General features: G+C 38.2%; 1 protein-coding gene across 1 annotated transcript in view; it reads left to right on the top strand.

Moving 5' to 3' along the window:
• Window positions 1–21721, top strand: part of dnah9l (dynein, axonemal, heavy polypeptide 9 like) — a 242026-nt gene that overhangs the window by 175120 nt on the left and 45185 nt on the right. The window contains exons 60-63 of the mRNA XM_052029683.1: window positions 8618–8719; window positions 13329–13463; window positions 13755–13928; window positions 18524–18759. Of these exons, the coding sequence (XP_051885643.1) occupies window positions 8618–8719; window positions 13329–13463; window positions 13755–13928; window positions 18524–18759 (647 nt within the window). The remainder of the gene's footprint in view (window positions 1–8617; window positions 8720–13328; window positions 13464–13754; window positions 13929–18523; window positions 18760–21721) is intronic.

Here is a 21721-nt window from a genome sequence, read left to right as displayed (position 1 = left end):
GAGTGACCAAGGTTTTACAAAATGACAATGAAACATAATTCAACATACATTTATTTTGTTTACAATTGCTCTCAGAATTTTTGTGGACTATTCTATATGCTGTACAGGGAACATGAAGCCTCAGGTGGAAAAGTAACAGCGTGTCTTTTCGTTTAAGCAGTTAGGATTTTCAATCTAAGGTATGATGGAGGAAAGGGGAGGGAGGGTGTTGAGTATTTTATCTACACTTGGAATGAATATTCTCCACTGTGAAAATGTCGTCGTTATCCTGAAGCACCTATGGAAGACTTCAAAGGAACAGAAAGCAGTGAAGGTGAATGAGGTAAAAGAGAAAAATGGAAATTCTGCCAGAGAAAAGAAAAAAAACCTTCAAAGTTGATACTCCTGGAAGAGAAGTGGCAATATATTAAATAGTAGTTTAAAAGCAAATTACTGCAGACACTGAAAATATGAGATAAAAGCAAGAAATGCTGGGAATACACAGCAGGTCAGGCAACATCTGTGGAGGTGACAGAGCATTAATGTTTCAGGTTGATGGTCTTTCTTCAGAACCGTAAGTCCTTGAAGAGATTAAAGACATGAATTTAAACCATTAAGGTAAGACTGTTCAGGGTTATTATTTTGTACTTTTTCCTGACTGGGAGTCCACACAAATGTGTTGCATTGATTCTGATACTTAATTCAGAAGCCCTTCAGTAAAATTACTGGGGAACTCTTCGGTTGAAATCACTGGGTTCTCTGATCCTTTCCCAAGTGTGACCTGAATGACAACTTTCCCATCTTTGCCATTGGACTTTTATAAACTGTTTGTTAGTCATAAGTCTTTGGCAATGTATACATGAAGGTCTGAGACTTAGTGAAGCTTCAACAACTAAATGTCAGTGGCTCTGACCAGAACCATTAACTCCAGCCAATAAGGTTTTTCCCCATATGTTCACAAAAGAGGAGAAAGCAATGCCAATTGAGGTATAGTTTCCATTGTAGGATATTAAAAGGTGAAGTGGCATTGATAATAGTTACAATTTATCAAAAATCTTTAAGCTTTAGAATTGCTTCAATTGAAAAATTGATAATCATTCCAGTATTTAAAATGGGTGAAACCTGCAGCCTTGTGCATGTCATTTTAAAGCCAATTCTAGGATGTGATGCAATGTATCATAGGGAAAAAATAACAAGAATGAACTGAAGGGTGAATCAGCTGGAATTTATTGAGTCTTGTCTAACCAACCTGGGTAACTTTTAAATGAGAATGCCAATGAGGTGGATAGAGGAGTGTCCATGGATGTTGCTTATGACAAATGTTTTGCTATTTGTTAGTTATTGTCTCCAGAGGCATTTGATATGATTATTAACAAAGGAATTGGATGGATGTATTGACATTAAATTCATAGGTAGAAGGCACAGAGTAGGAATAGAGGGAACACATTCTGCTTGGCAGGATGTTCTTCAGGAATCCACACTGAAGTTACAGATTTTCAGCATCTTGTGCATTGTATATCAAAGGCAGCACAATGATTTAGGAGATAGAATAAGTTGTACAACTGGAAAGATACAAAGGCTGATTATCAGAGTGTGTGAAACTAAGGGATGTGGACACACTGGATGACCTAACCCCTATAGAAGAAGACAGTACTGGGCATTATTGCAATAGGATTGTGAAAATTGTGGCTGATGATGGGGTTGAATCCATCAAAGATCATTGAGTTCTCATACTGAATCTACACTCTTGCATGGCACCTCACCATTAATCCACACATGCTTCCTTTTTAACAAGTTGTTTATGGTGTAAATATACAAACTTTACTTTTCCACTTACCTGCGACACAAATTTATCCTTTGACTTTGCTACATTCAGATACCCAAATTGTGCAACTTGTCCGAGAAGAGCAAGAAGACAGCAGTAGTCATTACCAGATTATGCATTGCTGATGGCAGATCAGATACTGACATATATATCATTTAGAGAATAGCTTGGAGGTTGAATCTGCTCTTTGGGAGACACTGACACAAAGGCCAAGAGACCAAAATGATGCATTTGCCCATCCCTGCAAGAATAAGATCTCACATGCATTACTGCAGCAGACCTCAATGGGACAGACCCCAGAAGTAGTCTGGTGTACACGATGAAATATACAATACAAAGTCTGTCAGAAAGCCTTTGTTCAGTGTTGAGCACCAAAGAGAAGTTCAACAGGAACCAGGCACAGAGTTATGTTATCCTCCTCGCCCACACTGCTCTACTACTGCCTTGTTATCATTGATCAGTGGACGTAGCAAGTTGGTGCTATCCAAAGGTGAACATTCCAGGCTCACATTGTTCAGTCTCAATCTACAAGGCCATCTGTAGTCTTCTCTTCTGCAAGTCAGCAGCTACCCACATCTTGCAGCCTCTGGGCTAACACCAGGACAAACAAAACAACATGGATTACAGATGTTAAGGAAACATGGGTTATTAGGTGCCTTTTGCAGATTGACATGATTTAAGTTTTAAATAATTATTTTGGAATGTTTATTTTGAGAGGTATTGTCTTTGCATTGTCAACACTGATGGTCAGTGAGAGAGTATAGTATGGGTTATTGGTAAATAGAATTTGTGATTACAGTTTGGTTGTGATTACCAAGTGCTGCACTTGGATGGGTTCTGCATGAACAACTGGGCATAAAAGGCTGTAAGGGTTTCCTCCTCCCCCTTCCCCTTAATGTCCTCAGCTGTTCACCATATGATGGGTGACAAAAATAATCCTTTCATGGTGAGGTTGTACAGCACACCATAAATCTTTATACCCTGTTGACACCTGTACTGTAGGTCTCTGCATTCCAGTAGCTTATTCTGTCACATTTTACGTGTTGCCCTGGCTTTAATTATGGCAGCTCAAAGTTCATAGATGCAGGTTTTTTAGATAAGAAGGAGAAAAGAAAGAGTAGGGAATTGCAATATTTTTTTTTTTAAAAAAACAATCATATGTGTGGGAAAGTGGTGAATTTGTGGAACTCCTTGCCATGTACAGCAGTGGAAGCCAGATCAGTGGGGGTGTTCAAAGAGGAGATAGATAGATATCTAAGTAGTCAGGGTATCAAGGGATATGGGGATAAGGCCATAAATTGGGATTAGAATAGGTTTTTTTTGTTTCCCCCCCCCATTCCCCATTTCTCATTTCTTTTTTCCCTTTCCCTTGGAGCAGACTCGATGGGCCGAATGGCCTGCTTCTGCTCCCTTGTCTTGTGATCTTGTGAAAGGATAATGTATTAGAGCAAATAACATCAAATGGGGTTCCATGATTTGAACAGAAAGGACAATCAGATAGTTAAGGTTGTATTATGGGCAGTCAAAGGGAGACCGAAGAGCAAATTTCTGGAAAATGCAAAAACTCTAAGGCAGTAATGGTGGAGAATTTCAATTACCTGAATGTTAAGTGGGATGCATTCATTGTAAAAGGCAAGTTTTAAATTACTTTCAGGAGAATTTTATTTAGTCGGTATGTAGCCCAGCAAGAGGGGGACAAATGGTGAACATATCTGGATTTAGATCTAGTGAATGAAGTTGGGCAGGTAGAAGGATTATTAGTGGGAGAGCATTTTTGTGGTGGTAATGATAATTAAGTAAAATAGTTATGGAAAAGAAAAAATAGGAGCAAAGATTTTAAACTGGAATAAAGCCAATTTTACTAGAATGGGAAATGGTTCAGAAAAAGTGGACTGGAAACAGCTTCTGAAAGTTAAATCAGTCTCAGATCAATGGGAGATATTGAAGGAGGTGGTTCAGGGTAAACATGTTAACATAAAGAAAATGGCTATGACTGCCAAATCTAGAGCCCCTGGATGATATAATGCCTGGAGAGTAAAATAAGGCAAAATAATAGAAGCTTGCATGAGATACTGAGAGCTTAATACATCAGAAAGGATCAGAGAGGCGCTAATAGGAACTCCTTGGTAGGTTCTTCCATCCCTTCTAACCAGTCCCTGTCCTATTGCACATTCCCATGCAAACATAGCAGATGCAACACCTGCTCTTTCTCCTCTTCCCTTGTCACCATTCAGGGAGCCAAACAGCGTTTCCGGGTAAAGTAGTGGTTCACTTTTACATTTTCCAATCTTGTCTACTATAGTCGATGTCTAAAACGTGATCTCTTCTATGTTGGAGAAACTTTGACTTATCTGTCTCTGGCATAACAAGCCCAGAGCAAGCATGAGGAACAGCACCTTAATCAACGTTCTGAGCAGATTGCAGCCTTCTGAACTCTATATCAAATTCTCCAATTTCTAATAACTCACTTTCTCTGTCTATATCAGAACTGGCCGTTTTTACTATAAGTCATCCATCAGTTTTTATCCCCCTCTCCATTAGCTTGACATGCCAGTGCAATATATCACACTCCTTTGTTACCCTCTAACTACAGCTCATCCCCAAAGCAACTTTGGCCACATCCTGTCAGAGATATTCCCTTTGCCCTATCCATCCCTCCCCATCTTTTCTGCAACTAACTCGGTTTTCTCTCTTTCCTAAGAGAAGAAGGTCTTCAACCTGAAATGTTTACTCCATTTCTTCTAACTGATCTGCTGAGTCTTCCTTGCATTTCTGTTTCAGATTTCCAGCATCTGCAATTTTTTTCTTATTTTTTTAAGTTGGAGAATTGTTCCCTGTACAACTTGAGTTAATACTTCTCCCTTCTCTGACTTGCTTCTTCTCCACCCTTCAAAAGTTTGGAGACGCAAGAGATTGCAGATGATGGAATCTGGAGTGACACACAATCTGCTGGAGGAACTAAGTGGTTCCAGCAGCATCTGTGGAAGGAAAGCCATTGTCAATATTTCTATATCAGGCTTGAGAATGGAGAAGGCAGATAGCCATTATAAAGAGGAGAGGAGAAGGGGTGGTACGGGGGCCAATAGGTGATTGGTGGACCAAGGAGGGTGAAGGATATCAGGCAGATGGAGCCAGGTGGGGGGAAGGGAGATCGAAGGTGGAGACAGGAGGGTGATAAGCAAGAATACAAAGGCTACCAAGTGCTGAAATCTGATGAGGTGATAATGGGAACCATTAGGGGAGATGGAACCAGACGAGGGAGGGGTTCCAGTGGGTGAAATGTGTGGGTAGTAGGGGATGGAACCAGGAGGGAGAGGGGGACGAAAATGGGAGAAGTAGAGGTGGATCAGAAGGACAGAGTGAAGGATGATGTGCTGGCTGTGGGGGATAGTAGGATGAAAGGTGAGGACCAGCGCAACTCCATCTCTGTTCCATTTGGAGGGAGGTGGGGTGAGAGCAGAAGTCTGAGGGATGGAGGAAATTTGAGAGATGGCTCCATCAACCACGGTAAGAAGGGAAGCCATGTTTCTTGAAAAAGGAGAACATTTCAGATGTCCTGGAATGGAGGGCCTCATCTTAAGAGCAGATGCAGTGGAAATGGAGAAACTGAGAAAAGGGAATGGCATCCTTGCAAGACTGGGTGGGAAGAGGTTTAGTCCAGGTAGCTGTGGGAGTCGGTGGGTTTATAGTAAACGTCAGTAAGATAGTTTGTCTCCTGAGATGGAGGCAGAGCAATCCAGAAAAGGTAGAGAAGTGTCAGAAATGGTCCAAGTGAATTTGAGGACGGGCTGGTAATTAGCAGTGAAAGTGATAAAATCGATGAGTTCCACATGGGTGGAGGAAGCAGCACTAATGCAGGTGTCAATGTCACAGCGAAAGAATTGGGGAGGATAGCCAGAGTAGATTGGGAACAAGGACTGTTCCATGTAGTCAATGAAAAGGCAGGCACAGCTAGGGCCCATATGAGTGTCCATGGCTACACCTTTGATTTGTAGGAAGTGAGGCGAGTCAAGAGAAGTTGTTCAGGATAAGATCAAGTTCAGCCAGGCAGAGGAGAGCGTTGGTGGAAGTGAGTTGTTTGTTGCAGAAAAACACCGAGGGCTTTAAGACCTTCCTTATAGGTGATGCGGGCGTTATCTTTCTGCCAGCTGCAATGAGATCCCACCACTAGCCTCATCTCCTCCTCCCCTTTCTGCAATCCGCCTGGACCACTCCCTCCATGACTCTCTGGTCCACTCATCCCTCCCCACCCATACCTCCTTACCACCATCAAGGCACCAAAACAGCCCTTCCAGCTGAGGCAAAGATTCACGTGCACCTCCTCCAACCTTGTCGACTGTATTAAGTGCTCCCAATGAGGTCTCCTCTGCATTGGTGAGACCAAATGCGGACTAGGCGACTAGTGTGCAGAGCACCTGCACTCTATCCGTAGTAGCCATCATGAGCTCCTAGTTGCGTGCCTGTCATTTGAATTCCCCTTCCCATTCCCACATCAACCTGTTCGTCCTTGATCTTCATTGCCAGGGTGAGGCACCACACAAATTAGAGGAGCGACACTTCGTATTCTGCTTGGGTAATCAACCCAATGCTAGGAACAATGAATTTTCCAATTTCTTGTAACCCTTACCTCCTGTGTCTCCCACCTCCATCCTTCTGATCCACCTCTGGTCCTTGCATCTTTGTCCCCTTTCCCACTACCCACACATTTCACCCACCAGATCCTCTCCCCATCTAGTTCCATTTACCCTTCATCTCTCTTCTAATTGTTCCCATTATCACTTTCCTTATCAGCACTTGGTAGCCTTTGGATTCCTGTTTATAACCCTTCTAACTGTTTTCACCTTCACCCTTCTGTCCTCCCACCTGGTTCTATCTTTTGTTTTTAGGTAATTGTAAGGATACAGGCAACTACTGTGTTTACAGGTTGGGTTCCTAGAAAATGGGCCAGATAATGACTTTTCACAATATGAAGCCATATAATCTGCACCTGTGTTGACAAACACAGGTTGAAAAAGAAATTAATTTTGCATTGAGGTATTTACTTTTTTTCCCCCACACACATTCTGTGAGAGCGAATTTTATTGCTTATCTCAGATTTTTGGGTTGTGATTTGTGAATTACGTAAGGGTGAATTTTTGTAACCCAAATGGCCGTAACACAGGGTTGGCTATATAGATCAAAGACGGGTAAATTAAATTGAGGAACAATTCATTCAAGAAAATATTGATGGAAAAGAACTCAAAAACCTACTATTGCTGTGAGGATTGCCTGTTGTGAACAGTGGGAATTAGTTTTTTTGATTGAAATTAGTTTTTGATTGCTAAATAAAGGTAAAGGAAAATTTATAGATATAATGCCTGTGAGATGGAAGTGCTTAATACGGAAGTAGGATGACAAAGATGTGTTTTGTTCCTTGTACTGAGTATCTTTCACCTTGAACAGTCCATTTTACTCCCAAACAACCAGGTGCAGAGTGTCACTTCTTATTTGATATAACACCAAGCTATGCAATTTTGGAATCAGTGCAGATGTCAAATTAAACAATACAAGTCATCAAAACTTACTTCTAAGCATTTGCAAATAATTTTATAATTCTGTTAACAAGAAAATTTTTGTCACTTTTTTCTTCTTTTGACAGCCTTAATTAAACTAGTTGCCAATGAAGATCAAAGTGTAGAAATAAAATAATGAGTTGCAGTAATTTGTAAACATTTTCACTTCTAGTCCACAGGTGCATTACAGCAATATTTTTAACCAATCAAAAGTGCTTGTTTTGGCATGATTGAATGCTTTGCAAGAGAACATATGTCAACTGAACATTTTCACTGCTGACTTGAGTGTTATCATGATGTATTTTGCCAGTAATAGCACATCTATCATACATGGACTTTAAACCTACACAAAATGTACGTTCTCATTAATGATGAGTGGCTAATTCATCTTTCCTCAGTGTAATTAATGTTTTTTCACAGAATAATTTTTCATTGTTTGTTGTGATGCATTTTCAACATTTTCTGTTACCTTTTCTCTATCTGCATGCCTGTCACGATGTCATTTTCAAAAGATATATGTAAGTATTAACCTAGTTTAATATTTGCTTGTGGTTTGTGTGTTCCTTTAGAAGCCTGGATTATAACAGCATTTCAAGACTCCCAATATTTGTGATCAACCATGTACCATAACTTACAACTTGATATATGCACATTTTAAAAAACACAATTGCAGGGAGAAAAGACAAATTACTAACATCCAATCCCCCTGGAGCCTGCAGTGTTCTTAACCGTTTTAACTTCATAATAATGTTTATGCCAGCAACTTATTGAATTAGGTTACCATTTTTATTTTAAACTAGTTGAATGCTAACTCACTAAAATATGTGTGTATGTATCTGTGAATGCATTAACAGGTTGATATTTGTTGTATGGTAATCACACAGTGACAACAAGTTACAAACATAGGTTGCTAAACAGGGAGAACTATGTTCACAATATGGGGTTACAGCCATTTGCATCTAGGTGAAGATGAATTATGTTTCAAATAAAACATACAGGAGGAAGACCTGGGGAGGGGGGAGAAATAGTTAATTGTCAAACTTAATAAGGCACCAATATTTGGAAGTATCCAGAATGTTATCTGTACACTAGAATGTTTTATGCTTGAAAAAGAATAGGATAGCACATATGCAATGGGGAGACCAGAGAGATGAGGAAAACGGAGAAATTAGTGTACGTAAACAATATATTGAGTTGATGACATGTTAGTTTTAAGATTGCAAATAAATCTTAAATATTAGTCATGTTTGTAAATTGATAGGTTCACTGTGAAGTGGAATTCAAACGGAAAGCACTTGTGCAAGCCAATTCTGACTTAGCTGCTGCAGCAGAGAAACTTCAAATTATCAGAAAAAAGCTTGCTGTAAGTAGTAAAATTTGTCCTTCACCTGTGAAATATTTTGCTTTTATGAAAGAAATCATAATTTCTACTATTCATTAATAACTAATTTCTTATCGGAATGTACATGATGCAACTGATTGTAATTCCAGTGTCACTTTGTTAGAACAATTGCTATAATGAGGCAAATTCATCAAACTAACAAATGTTAAATAACTTTGATAATGTTTGTTCCTTAATTCTCATATTCCTTGAAAGCAGGTAAAATGCAATCTATGATACAAGGCCAGGGGCTAAATTAATTACCAAACCATTCTAAAGTACAGTAGCTACTTCAACATTGCTGTAGCTGAACCATAAAGCATTTACATTACTGTAAAGTCTAGTGAATGAATTTGCCCTTGATAATTCCCCAAAATGTGAGAGTAGCCAATCAATCCCAAATGGTGTTAAATTGTTTCTGAAGTTAACATAAATATTAAAAATATATTTGCTTGTAGCATGTTCAATTTTGTATAACATTCTTCTTTATTACCATTTATTCTACAGTGGCCATTGCTTATCTACAAAAGTATTTAACTTGGATGTGTTATTTAACAGCAGATGCTTCAAATAGCTGCAGTTTGAACCCATGATCAACTATTTTAAGAAAATAAAACAGCAAATTGTGTTAGAAATACTATATCTTAAGTTAAATCTACATTATTAAGATATTACTAAATCTAATGAATGAAATTACATGATTCTGCAGTAATCCAATGGAAGTTGCATTTTTCTCAATAACTAAAAATATATTATTAACAAATTGAATGGTTCTGATAACTATGGAGTGGCATGATGGCACCTTTCATAAGCCATCCACTGCAAATCGTTATGTTACAGCTAAAGAATTCTGTGGTCTGAAATGACAAATAGACTTCAGTGCATAAGGATGCTACACTAGAGTCTGAACTAGTAAGAAGGTACTATCATTCATAACTGTCTCAATAATACAACTTTCCTTTCAGCCTCTTAAAATTTATTTTTTGTCTCTTCCCTTTCACTTTTACATTGCATGCAAGGAATAGTGGTCAGCTTGCCCTTTAAAGATGGTTTATAAACCCATGTACAAGCACACAAAAGGATTCTGTGATGATTTTGTTCAATTTTTTTCCTGTCAACTATAGCCTTACAATTTCTCAATCGTGGATAGATTGGCACATGGAGAATTGAATGTACAAGCCCAGGATATAGAAGTACGGCAATCACTTGATGCGTTGTGACTGTGATTACACTCACTACCGTGTGAGCTTTGCCTGATTGACCATTTAAAGTTAGTATTGCAAGACACTTGAACTAAGAAATCTGTTTTGCAAACTATACATTGCAAAAATTGCCCTGGTCCTTTAACAAAATTATAATATTAATGTTTTCCCTTACTATTCCATAAAAAAGGGCCTGTTAAATTTAATATGTTTACAGCACAGTGTACCATTTCATTTGAGAGTGAGTCTACTCCTCGTATGGCAGAAAAGATTATTTTTCTTGATAACTCCCACTCTTTCTTGACACCAACTTCTGTGGACCTTCCTAATTCCAAAATAGAGCAAGGTGGCACAAATAATATGTTAAGAAAAATTAGAGAAGGTTTCACAAGTTAGAAAAGGCATGAAAGAAAGATTAAAATGGTAAATGTGGAAGATGTGGAGAAAAAAGGGAGTAATTTTTTTCAATTTAAAAAGAAGCTGCATTTTAGCTTTTTAATTTTATGTACATTTAATAACATAGCAAGAAAACTACTTCTGTCTTTGCATACCTATTTTATTTTTATTATTACTGCTTCATTCAACTTAACAGTGAAGATGAAAAAAATTCTGAATTGAAATGTCTGAAATTTATGTAGATAAAATAAAACAGTGAAAGGTTAGTCTACTTTAATGGGATCTCATAGCAGGTTTGGGAGGGTAGCTGTTCTACCTGATCCAGCAGCATTCCAGTATCCCATGCCCAGCTTCTACTGTACTCCATCAAGAAGAAGGGGGAAAGTGAAAGCAAAACGGTTTCTGTTGGTCTCAGTCATGTGGAGATTGATTCAAAAGAATTCTGTGGCCCATAAAATTTCAAAAGTTTCAAAGCACCCTCCACTGCCTCTACCTGCATTTAACCCCCTTGTCAGCTATTACTTTGGGGAGAGCAAGCAATTTGGTAGAAAATTCTCCTCAATTTCTATAGTGTTAAGAAGGCCATTGCACCACCTTCTGGATGACTCAAAAAGACATTGCAGTCACATCCAGGAAATGGGTTAGTCCATATTCTCAATACGGAAGATGAAATACACAGGCAGAGATCTTGGTCTCTATAGTTTTCCCATGGTACCCACCATCATGAGATGGCATTGGTGATATCTTTAGATATTTAAGTTATAAGAATGCAACTCTTTATTAGGAGATCTATGCTTTGAAAAGTAGCCTGGAAATTTTGAGGAGTAAATGAGCACCAAAGAAATACTGATAGAATTATCCATTATTAATAAGTTTCTCCATCCCAGTAAGATGTGAACCACAGAAAGAAAAACAATTATTTATTAACTCCATTAAACATTGATGGGCTTAGGATATCTAACCAGATTTTTATTGGTGACATTTCCTATTTTTATAACCCTGTCACAATTTATTGACTATTTAGCTACTGAAGAACTGAATTAATTAGCTTGAGATTTGAAAAAAATACAACTTTCATTTAACAAAAATCATGAACCTGGAGAATTTTAGGCTAGAAGTATGTTTTATGCGGTATGTATTCATGGCACCTTGAATGTGAACACCTAAAATGCGAGGTGTCATGCCACTGAATAATAGATCATAGATCATTACCTAAGTTGCATAAAGCAACATTCCTTTTTAAATACTTCTCTGCAATCAAACATTTTAGTTTTGTAGGGTGGATCGTTACCATACCTTTGAATGTTGATAATCTGTAACAATGTCGCAACAGCCAAACCTGTGAAAAGAGTAGCATTTTCAGCTATAACCGAATACATTAAAATGGAGGAATCTAGTTAAATGCTGGATATGAAGTGTGTTTTAAATTGCACCTGATGATTAAGAACAAATGTACTGGGCATTTAATGTGTAGAAGGACTGCAAGATAATTAACTGGCATGCATAAAGATTCATGCTTTAGACAAAATTTTAATTTCGCACATAAATGTGCCTGATGTAGGCAGCATTTAATCACATAGCTGACAGGAGTAACTACTTTCATTTAACCTTGACTGAAGATCATGAATTCTAACAGGTTTAATTGGATACATCATTTAACAGAATGAACAGAGCAAATTTTCTTCAATTCATAGGTTCTGATTGACATGCACCAGCAATAAGGCCTAGTACAATTAAAGCTGATCTGCATTTGTGGCCCTGGCAGACATTGCCATAGTGATGTGACACTGTTTGATCATCATGGCACCAAAACTTGATTGAACTTTCACTTGTTTTGAAAAGGGCAGCACTTCAAATACAAAGAGATTCAGAGAGAAAATGTAGCTACTTTGAAATTATCTGCAAACATCGCAATATGCATCATTTATTCTCACTGTATGCATGTTAATGCATTAAAAAGTATGTATGCTTTTACATATTTAAAACTATTTTAATACTGGTTATAGCTATGATGTATCTATTTTATAAAAACATTTAAAGTTGTAAAATACATTAATGTTTTACTTTAATCCTATTATCTTTATGAAGTATACTTTTAAAACATAAAAATGGTTTCTAATATTTTTGTTCTATATAATTTAAATAAATTTTTCCCATAAGTAAGTTGTGCACAACATTTGAAAGATATTTCTAATTATCGCATGGTAATATGTCTTAGACTAAATCCAAGCTGTGGAGAAATGGAAAATGAATCAACAAACAGATGCTGTGACAGCTCAACGTAAATTGGAAGTGCTCGTCGCAATTTTTTTCTTTGACTTTGTAGTTTATAATTTCAATTCAAAACTTTCAGGAAATTATTATAGAGTCTGCTTTTTTGTGATACATAATTTCTCATTACAATTTTTTTATTTGTAATCTTGCTAGCAAAGAGGTTACAAGTGAAATGAATCCTTTTGCATTCGTGGACATGCTTTACTTATTGGACAACTGTTCAACTGTTAATCTCTTTTGTTATGTAATTATTTACGTCACTAAATGGCTGCCAATATGAGCAACCACTCCTTCATGACCATGTTCCTATAAAGTGTCATATATCATCACCAATAGGTATAAGGGAATTAATTGTTCACAACAATTGTGTATATTTGGTGAATACAAAGTATATGATATCCATTGAAAATTGGAGCAGACTTTTGGAATGATTTTGATTCATTTCACTGCCAGATTAATGCAAAAAAATCTCACCATAATCCCATAATTTGAATTGTACCTGTTCCTTGATCAAGTGGCAAGGGCACCACCCAAAACTGAGGATGTCCTCCTTTGCATTGGCAAATTGTAAACTTGGAATTGGTGCCCAACAGAAGTGCTGTGGTTTTTCCACCCAGCTGAAGAAAGTGAGAAGATGGTGGGTGCTGATGCTGAAAGAATTATTGCATAGGCATTGCCCAAGATATTTTAAAATTCCAACTATTTTATATTTTTGAAAGGAATTAGATGCAAGCTTGGCTGAGTTAACAGCAGCCTTTGAAAGAGCCACATTTGAAAAAGTTCGCTGTCAGGGTGAAGTGAACAGAACCAATAAGACGATTGAACTGGCTAACAGATTAGTGAGAGGACTAGAGGTAAGACCTTATAAAATCACCTGGTACAATAAATTAATATTTTACATTTTTTCTCAACATGGTTGCAAAAATGTAAAACTAAATATAGTAAATACATTTGACTAGCTTTCTAATGAATGTTTCTATGGTTCTTAAATTTTCAATATTACATTGTGAGATGGAATAGTGTTTATTTAGAAGGTGTTTCCAATTCAGCTTTATTTAGGACCAAAGTAATTCATGAGGCTGTACCAGTCTGCTTGGTGGATATTTATTGCTGTTCAATTTTTGTCTTTTCATTTCATGTGGTAGTCAGAGAATGTGCGCTGGGCTCAGTCTATTACACAGTATCGTGAGCAAGAAGAAACCCTCTGTGGCGATGTCCTTTTAATGGCAGCTTTTATTTCTTATGCTGGCTCTTTCTCAAAGAGATATCGCTATGAACTTGTTCAAAGCATGTGGATGCCTTACCTGAGAAGCCAAAAGGTAAACATTTAACTAACCAGTAATATATTTTCCTATAACATTTCCTGGAGTAATTTTTATCAAATAATGGCACCCTGATGTGATCTTTATTGTGTTTACTGCACTATAAAGTTCATAAATGCAATTTATTTAAAAAAACCTATCAAATCAACTGAAGGCTTATCTCAGGAAATTGAAGCATAATTAACTGATGGCAAATTATTTTTACATCTGAATAAAAAAGCCACATTCCATTGAATGGTAGTGAAATATCACAATCCAAACAAATTTTTATGACTGTGCATTATAATGTGATTGGATTTTACTGAGTCTGTCAGTGAAAATAATCCTTTATTTTAAATGAGTATTTTTATTTATATTATTTAACCCACATAATATCTGTTTGGTGTTTTGGTATATGGATGTACTTCTCAAGCTGAAGCCCAACTTGGAAAAATCAAGCATTTACAGTCTTCAGTTTGCAATTTGTGATAGTTTCCTTTCTTTGACAGATAAAGTGGTTTTGTAACAATTCCCGTTCTCCTCAGGACTTGGTTAGAATACTGAAAGGGAAAGACGAAAAAAATGTCTGTATTGCATAAGGTTATGTCTACAATATAAGACTCCACTTAAGACTTCTCATAGATAAACAGAGGTATAATAAGTACAGCTTTTTTGATAGACTTGCGGCATATCAGACTGAAACTTCAACATTTTCAGAATAACTATAATTAGTAGGAACATTTACCTTCTTGTTTTCAAGCTAGATAAGGAATCTAGCTTTGTAAGTCAGCACCTTCAGGGGATAATGGTAATAATTTTGTTGAATCAAGCCAGATATCCTTTTGCTCTACATCATTCAGCCTCAGTGCTTTTGTGATGACACAGTAATTGGTCTCAGCCTTTTCCAAAATACTTCCAAATCTGTTGTATTTAGGATTTGCTCATTTTTGCTTTTTGATGGCAGAACATGTGGGGATTGTAGCCTACCATTTCCATGCTGACCAAGTACCCATCTGTACTAATTCTATTTATCAGCACTTGGTCAGCAGCAGTTCAAATAGTCCTTGGTAATTCAAATGCTCATCCAGATACTTAAATGTTTTGAGATTAACTACTTTCACCAGACTTCCTGGTAGTGTGTTCCAGGTTCTAATCACCCTCTGGCTGAAAAAATTCCTCCTCTGATCCTCTCTGAAACTTGCACCTCTTACCCAAAACCTATGTCCTCAAGTTTTGGACACTTCTGTTATGGCAAAACGTTTTCTACTATCTACCATATCTAAGCCCCTGATAATTTTGTCTATTTTTCACACATTTCCATCAACTCCCTCATGATTCTACAGGCACAGAGTTCCCAGTGCACTGCCAGCATCACTACTCTGATTGTTCTGCTGGGTAGTGTGGCAATGAGCTGCAAGCAGGCTTCAGACAGTTCGCACTGAGGCCCCACCCACAGATTGCCCTGATGCCTTTCTGACAGCTTGAGCTTTCAGAAGGCCTTTTGTCTCTAACATCTGATCAAACACGCTTATAAACTGTGGAAATATATTTTCAGTATAAACATAAATTATTGACAATCTAGCATTAAAATAAGGATGTATGAGATAAAAGTAGATACAAAATATATAAAGTAATTGACAATATTAATTAAAATAAATGAAACTAACCATTCTAGTGGGGATGGTGACCCTGTTTAAACGATTGTGGTACTTTCACTGAAGATCTAAGGCTGAACTCTGGCCCTAATCTCTGAAGACTAAAATATTTCAAGTCTCTCTCAGCTTCCTTACTGAGTAAGATGGAAGGGTCATTTCAATGATATGTTGTGGTACACGGTAGTTCTAGCACTTCCTGACACACCCTAAAATTGTAGCCTTCTGGTGTAGGTGGGCACTGATGATGAACCCATAATGAAAGATACTTGGCTGCCATATACAAGTTATTTTGTCTTTTCTAGTGCCACAAATTATTGGAAAAGATCGTTTCATCACTAAATCTATATGCACAAATATTCAGTTTACTTATTTTCCTCTCTTTCTCATAAGTTCTTTCCTCTCCTCCTTGTAGGGATCAGTATCCATAGACACTGAGTCACCTTCAGTTCCTTGCTGAGGGCCAAAGGATAATGAAATAAATCTATCAAATCTCCAGGTGCCCCAACTGAGATCTGTTAACTCAAACTCAATGGAAATAAAAAAATGCTAAAATCATTCAGCTCAGGCAGCAGGTGTGCAAAGAAAAATTTATTTTTTTTCTCTATCTCCCAGCAAAGTAACTTAGTTACTTTCTTTCCCATTTCTCATTAAGAGTCTATGATCTAGAACAGCAACTCTAATTCTCTTTCCACATCTGCTGCAGAATCTGCTGTTTCCAGCATTAATTGTTTTTATTTCAGACTCCTAGTGTCTACAGTTATTCAATTTTCATAAAATCAGTGGATACCAAAGAATATGTTAAATTAATTTGAATATTTTCTTACACTCTGATTTTCAAAGAACATCCTTTAACCCATATTAATTGACATAAAAGTCTGATCGCTCAAAATTGATCCATTAATTGGGATTTGGAGCTTAAATTCTCTTTCACCATCCTTGGGAAATTGGATTGGGACCTCTATTTCCAACGCAGCCATGATTGTGCTCCTATTTCTTTGGTTGTATTTCATGAAGTATTTATGGTAGCACCCAGTAAGATTCCTGCCAGCAAGTAGAATCCCAGAACAAAGGCCTTGCGGTATCAAAGGAGTTATAATAAAATAATCAGTGCCCCAATGATTAAGGTCTTGAGCAGGTAGCTGCTGGAGCCATAGTTGGAGGAGAGGAAATTGCCACAAACCCCCTCCCTCCAGTTCCTATTACCTTAGGAACTACCGACAGGCTTCATGAGATGAAACCCAGGGAACAGAAAGCACGGGAACTGATTGAGGGAAGTTCAGCATTTGCCTGCTGTGGTCTTGTAGCAGTGGCTCAGGATGGTGAAGTGAAATAAACCTTTTTGTACTCCCCAGATGACAATAAATAATTAAGGATGACTTTCTAACTGTCTCCCTTTCTGTCTGTGGAAGAGATGCAGGCTTTTGCATAGCACTTTAAATTCTATCTGAATGTGACGGTTAATATTTTTGAATTCATTAATGATCCAGTTAGGCTGGTTGCTAACTCTAATTTCACTGTATAATGAGCTAATGAAAAGTGTGTACATGAAGACTAAGATCTGCATCTCAGAATTTACTTTCTCTCAATCCCTGCTTTGTCTTCACTTGGCACCTCTCCAAATTAGGCTTGAAATTGTTCATCGTTTGAAATTCTTCATATTTATCACTTGGGCAAGGTCATTGTGGCTAGTGGCTGTGTGACTTTTAAATGTATGACTTTGACTGCTGGATTAATATGAATGGGAATTTCTCTCATTATGTAGAGAATCTTGCTTAAACAGAATTTGTTTTCATTCCATGTCCATTTCATTCCAAATTTTTTAAATGGTTACAAAGCTCTAACAATCTACCATCTGATTATTAGAGAAATCTGACGGTTCAGCATCTGAGTCACCAAGTGATGTTTGCTGTACTCACCATCCACTCACCGGCACCCTAGTTCCTGTGCACACCACCCCCAGACCACTTACCAGGGCCCAGCTCCCTCCCCACCCCGTCCACTGTTTAGTTAATCGTCTAGTTACCCTGCTCCCTGTCCACTTGCTTGCACCAAGGTTCCTGCACTTAATAACCGCTTGCTGAGGCCCCAGTTCTTGTGCTCCCCATCCATCGTTGGGGCCCCACTTCCTGGTCATCCTGCCCACTTGCTAGGGCTCCAGTTTCCACTCTCATTCACACTGGAGCCCTAATTCCCTTGTTCTTCAGCCACTCACTGAGGCCTGGGTTCCCCCAGCTCTCTGTCCACTTGCTGGGGCCCTGGTTTCTATGCTCCCTTTAAATCAACTGGGTTCATTGGAATGTTACTATGTAAAACCTTTTTCAAAAAAAAGTGAATTAAGAATGTGTTAGAATATTAATGAAATAACATTCAAAAGTCTGGAAAATAGTCCCACTCCATCAAAGTCCCGAGTGTGCTGTGGATTAAAGGAGTTTTACTGTAAGTCCTTAATATGGAAAAAGCGGTGACTTTGGCTAAGAACTCCTTCATTGTGAAAATATCTTGTTGTCCTACAAATTGAACAATAAATTAATACCTTAATTGGTGTTCTACATGGGCTACAGTGACCAGTATTTCCCATTTTAATTTTGACTTGGAAGGCACTCATTATTATTCTGGTGCAGAGATGGTTAAAACTGGTAAATGTTATAATTACCCCTGTTAGCTATTGAGAGAAAAATGCAGTTCAGCTGGATGTATTTTGGATCATAATAAGATGAGTGTTTTTTTAAGTACTTTGCTCACATAGAGGGGAAGAAGTAAAATTTATTATGAAGATACTACTAACTTTGATAATGTGGAAAATCCATGATTCTTTTTAGAAATATTCTTGTTTAATTTTTGCTAGTTTAAAAGTTGACAAATAAAAAAAATCATGTTAAGTAAGTGTTACTGCAGCAAAAATTTGTTCAAATTGTTCAAATTTTTAAAAATATTTAATGAATTTGCTTCTTGTCCTAGGTTCCAGTTCCAATGACTGAAGGTTTAGATGTTGTTGCTTTACTAACAGATGATGCAACAATTGCAGCCTGGAACAATGAAGGCTTGCCGAGTGACAAAATGTCCACTGAAAATGCCACCATTGTTTCTAATTGTGAACGTTGGCCACTCTTGATTGATCCTCAACTCCAGGGAATAAAGTGGATCAAAAACAGATATGGCAGCAATTTGAAAGTCATCAATTTGAGTCAAAAAGGGTGAGCTGACGGCTGCTAAATCTGCAAATATGAAGCATAGAAGAAAATTATCTTTTTTGAAAAGCAGCAATTATAGAAAGGAATAATCACCTGCGTTTGAACTGTCTTTATTACACTTATACAGACAAAGGCATACTTTACTGCCCTCATAATGACACTGGAGATGATTTTAGTTTTCCAGGAAGAGAATGGTTTAGTGGATTGGGGAGAAAATATTTCTGCCTGGTGAATGCTAGGGCTGAAGGACCATCTTGATTTCCAGGTCACCTCTCATACGTGATAGACAACAGCATGAAGACCTTTCTCCGGTGTGTAGTTTGCCATTTGCAAGGTTGAAAGTTTGATCTGTTGCAAGTCCTTAAGGATCTTGTGTGGCTTAAAGGGCGTTCAATTCTGTGGTGATAGCAAGAATTTATGACACTGTAGATGCAGGCAACCTCTCTGAGCAATCCTTCTGAAGATGTAGGCAATCTCTAAATCCCAAAGGTTTTCAAATATGTCCTTATAAAGGCTGATGGGATAAGTTCAGGAGAGGAGAGAAGGCATCTTACTTGCAGATGAATGGCAGGTGCTTGCTCCACTCAAACAATGCACCCATCTGGGGAGGCTCTGAAATTCTACAAACGAGACTCTAAGTATCATACAGTAGAATAGCCCTTTCCTCTGCTATCTTCAGCCACTGCAGAGTAGCAATTGCTGGAACTGAATTATGGAGAAGTTAGAGGAGCTGGTGTGTCAGAGAGAATCAGAATCAGGTTTATTATCACTGACATATGTCATGAAATTTGTTGTTTTGTGGCAGCAGTACAGTGCAAGACATAAAGATTACCATAAGTTACAAAAATAAATAAATAGTGCAAAAGAGGAATAACAAGGTAGTGTTCATGGACCGTTCAGAAATCTGATGGCGGGGGGGGTGGCGGGGGGAGAAGCTGTTCCTGAAATATTGAGTGTGGAGATGATTGTGGGGTGGTAGGTGGTGTCCAGCAGATATTATGGAGGAGAGTTTGGGTTGGGCAGATGATATTGGGGGTGGCAGTCTGGTGAAACAGATGATGTGTTGGGGAGGGGCTGAGGATATCATTGTAAGGTTGGATGCAGGACAATGAATAACAATGGAATGAAATAGATTCTCAGAGCTCAGGCAAGGTAGAGCCGTTTAACCCTGCAGCATACCTCGATCCTCAGGTTAAGACTGGCTTCAGTATTTTCTTGGGCCTCTAATTTGCTGAGGAACTTTGTGCATGTAATGCCAAAGGAGTTTGTGTGTTGTTTGATGTTACTGTGTCTGCTTAGCAGCGTTCATGTGCAAGTCTGTATATGGAAGAGCAAGCAGCAATTTCCTCCAACCTGAAAATGTTCTTCTAAGATGTTTGCATGATGCTGTTCACAACTGTGGTGATATCTGCTTGTGTGGGGCTCTTGAAGTGCTCTCCAGTCAGCCATTGGATGTATTTTTGACATTCATGGTGTCAGGTTAAATAGACATAAGGGGAGCATGATAAAATGCAAGGAAATGCTCTTTATTGAATCATCCATTATTTCATTCTATGTCTCTCCCACTGCTTATGATATCCATATATTGGTGGGGAAAGTATATACACATAGTTTCTGATTTCTCAATGTGTATGATTTTCTTCCCTCATGAAATAAGGGAAATATTACTTTTCACCCTAAGGTGATTAAAGCAATTGTTTTGGTAGAAGAATGAAAGACGTGAGGTATGGGAAAGCAAGAGGTGCATTGGTGCTGAGGTCCAGAATGCATTAAGAGGAGGGGAAGGATGAGGAGCAAGGTAGTGCAGTGACTGTACCATCCTGTTCACCCAGACCTTCTGATCTCTCTGGGTGCTTTAACTTCCACCACCCAATCCTGAGCATCATATCTCAGTTTTTTTTTCTAGACCTGAATTGGAGAGCATGTCTTATGAGACTAGGTTGAGCGAGCTAGGGCTCTCTCTTTGGAGAGAAGGAGGCTGAGAGGTGACTTGATAGAGGTGTACAAGATGATAAAAGACATAGATCGAGTGGACAGTCAGAGACCTTTTCCCAGGGTGACATTGGCTAACACGAGGCAACGTAATTTTAAGGCGATTGGAGGAAGGTATAAGGGGGATGTCAGGGGTGAGTTTTTTTTACACAGAGAGTGTTGCATGCATGGAACGCACTGCCTGCAGAGGTTGTGGGGGCAAATATATTAGGGACGTTTAAGAGACTCTTAGATAGATAAATGAATGGTAGAGAAATGGGGAGCTATGTGGGAGGGAAGGGTTAGGTAGATCTTAGAGCAGGATAAAATGTCAGCACAACATTGTGGGCCGAAGGCCTGTACTGTGCTGTAATGTTCTAGACCAGGTGGAGGCAATTCACAAATTTGCTACAGTGCATCACTACCTACTGCTGTTTTCCAATGTCTGTGACCTATAGAAAATGTTGCTGCTTGTATTTGAATGAGATTTCGGTCATTTCCATTTTTTGAAAAATAGATAAAAGAATGTTTGACTAAATTAATTGATTTTTTTGATGATGTAATAGACAAGCTTGATGAAAGGAATGCTGTTGATGTCACCCATGTGGATTTACATTAGAACATAAGAAATAAGAGCAGGACTAGGATGTCCATCCCTTTGAGTCTGCTCTGCCCTTCACTTAGATCTTGTACCTCAGAGCTATTTTCCAGCACAATCTCTTGATTCATAGAACACTACAGCACACTACAGGCCCTTCGGCCCACAATGTTGTGCTGACATTTTATCCAGCTCTAATATCTATCTAACCCTTCCCTCCCAAATGTTAATCCTTCCTTCCCATTTCTCTATCATACATGTGGCTATCTAAGAGTCTCTTAAATGTCCCTAATATATCTACCCCCACAACCTCTGCCAGCAGTGCCTTCCACACACCCACCACTCTGTGTAAAAAAAAAAATTACCCCTGACATCCCCCTTATACCTTCCTCCAAT

The sequence above is a fragment of the Pristis pectinata genome, chromosome 1 (assembly GCF_009764475.1).
Source record: "Pristis pectinata isolate sPriPec2 chromosome 1, sPriPec2.1.pri, whole genome shotgun sequence".
NCBI lineage: Eukaryota > Metazoa > Chordata > Chondrichthyes > Rhinopristiformes > Pristidae > Pristis > Pristis pectinata.
The sequence above is the reverse complement of the archived record's forward strand: the minus strand, read 5'-3'. Positions and strand labels throughout refer to the sequence as shown.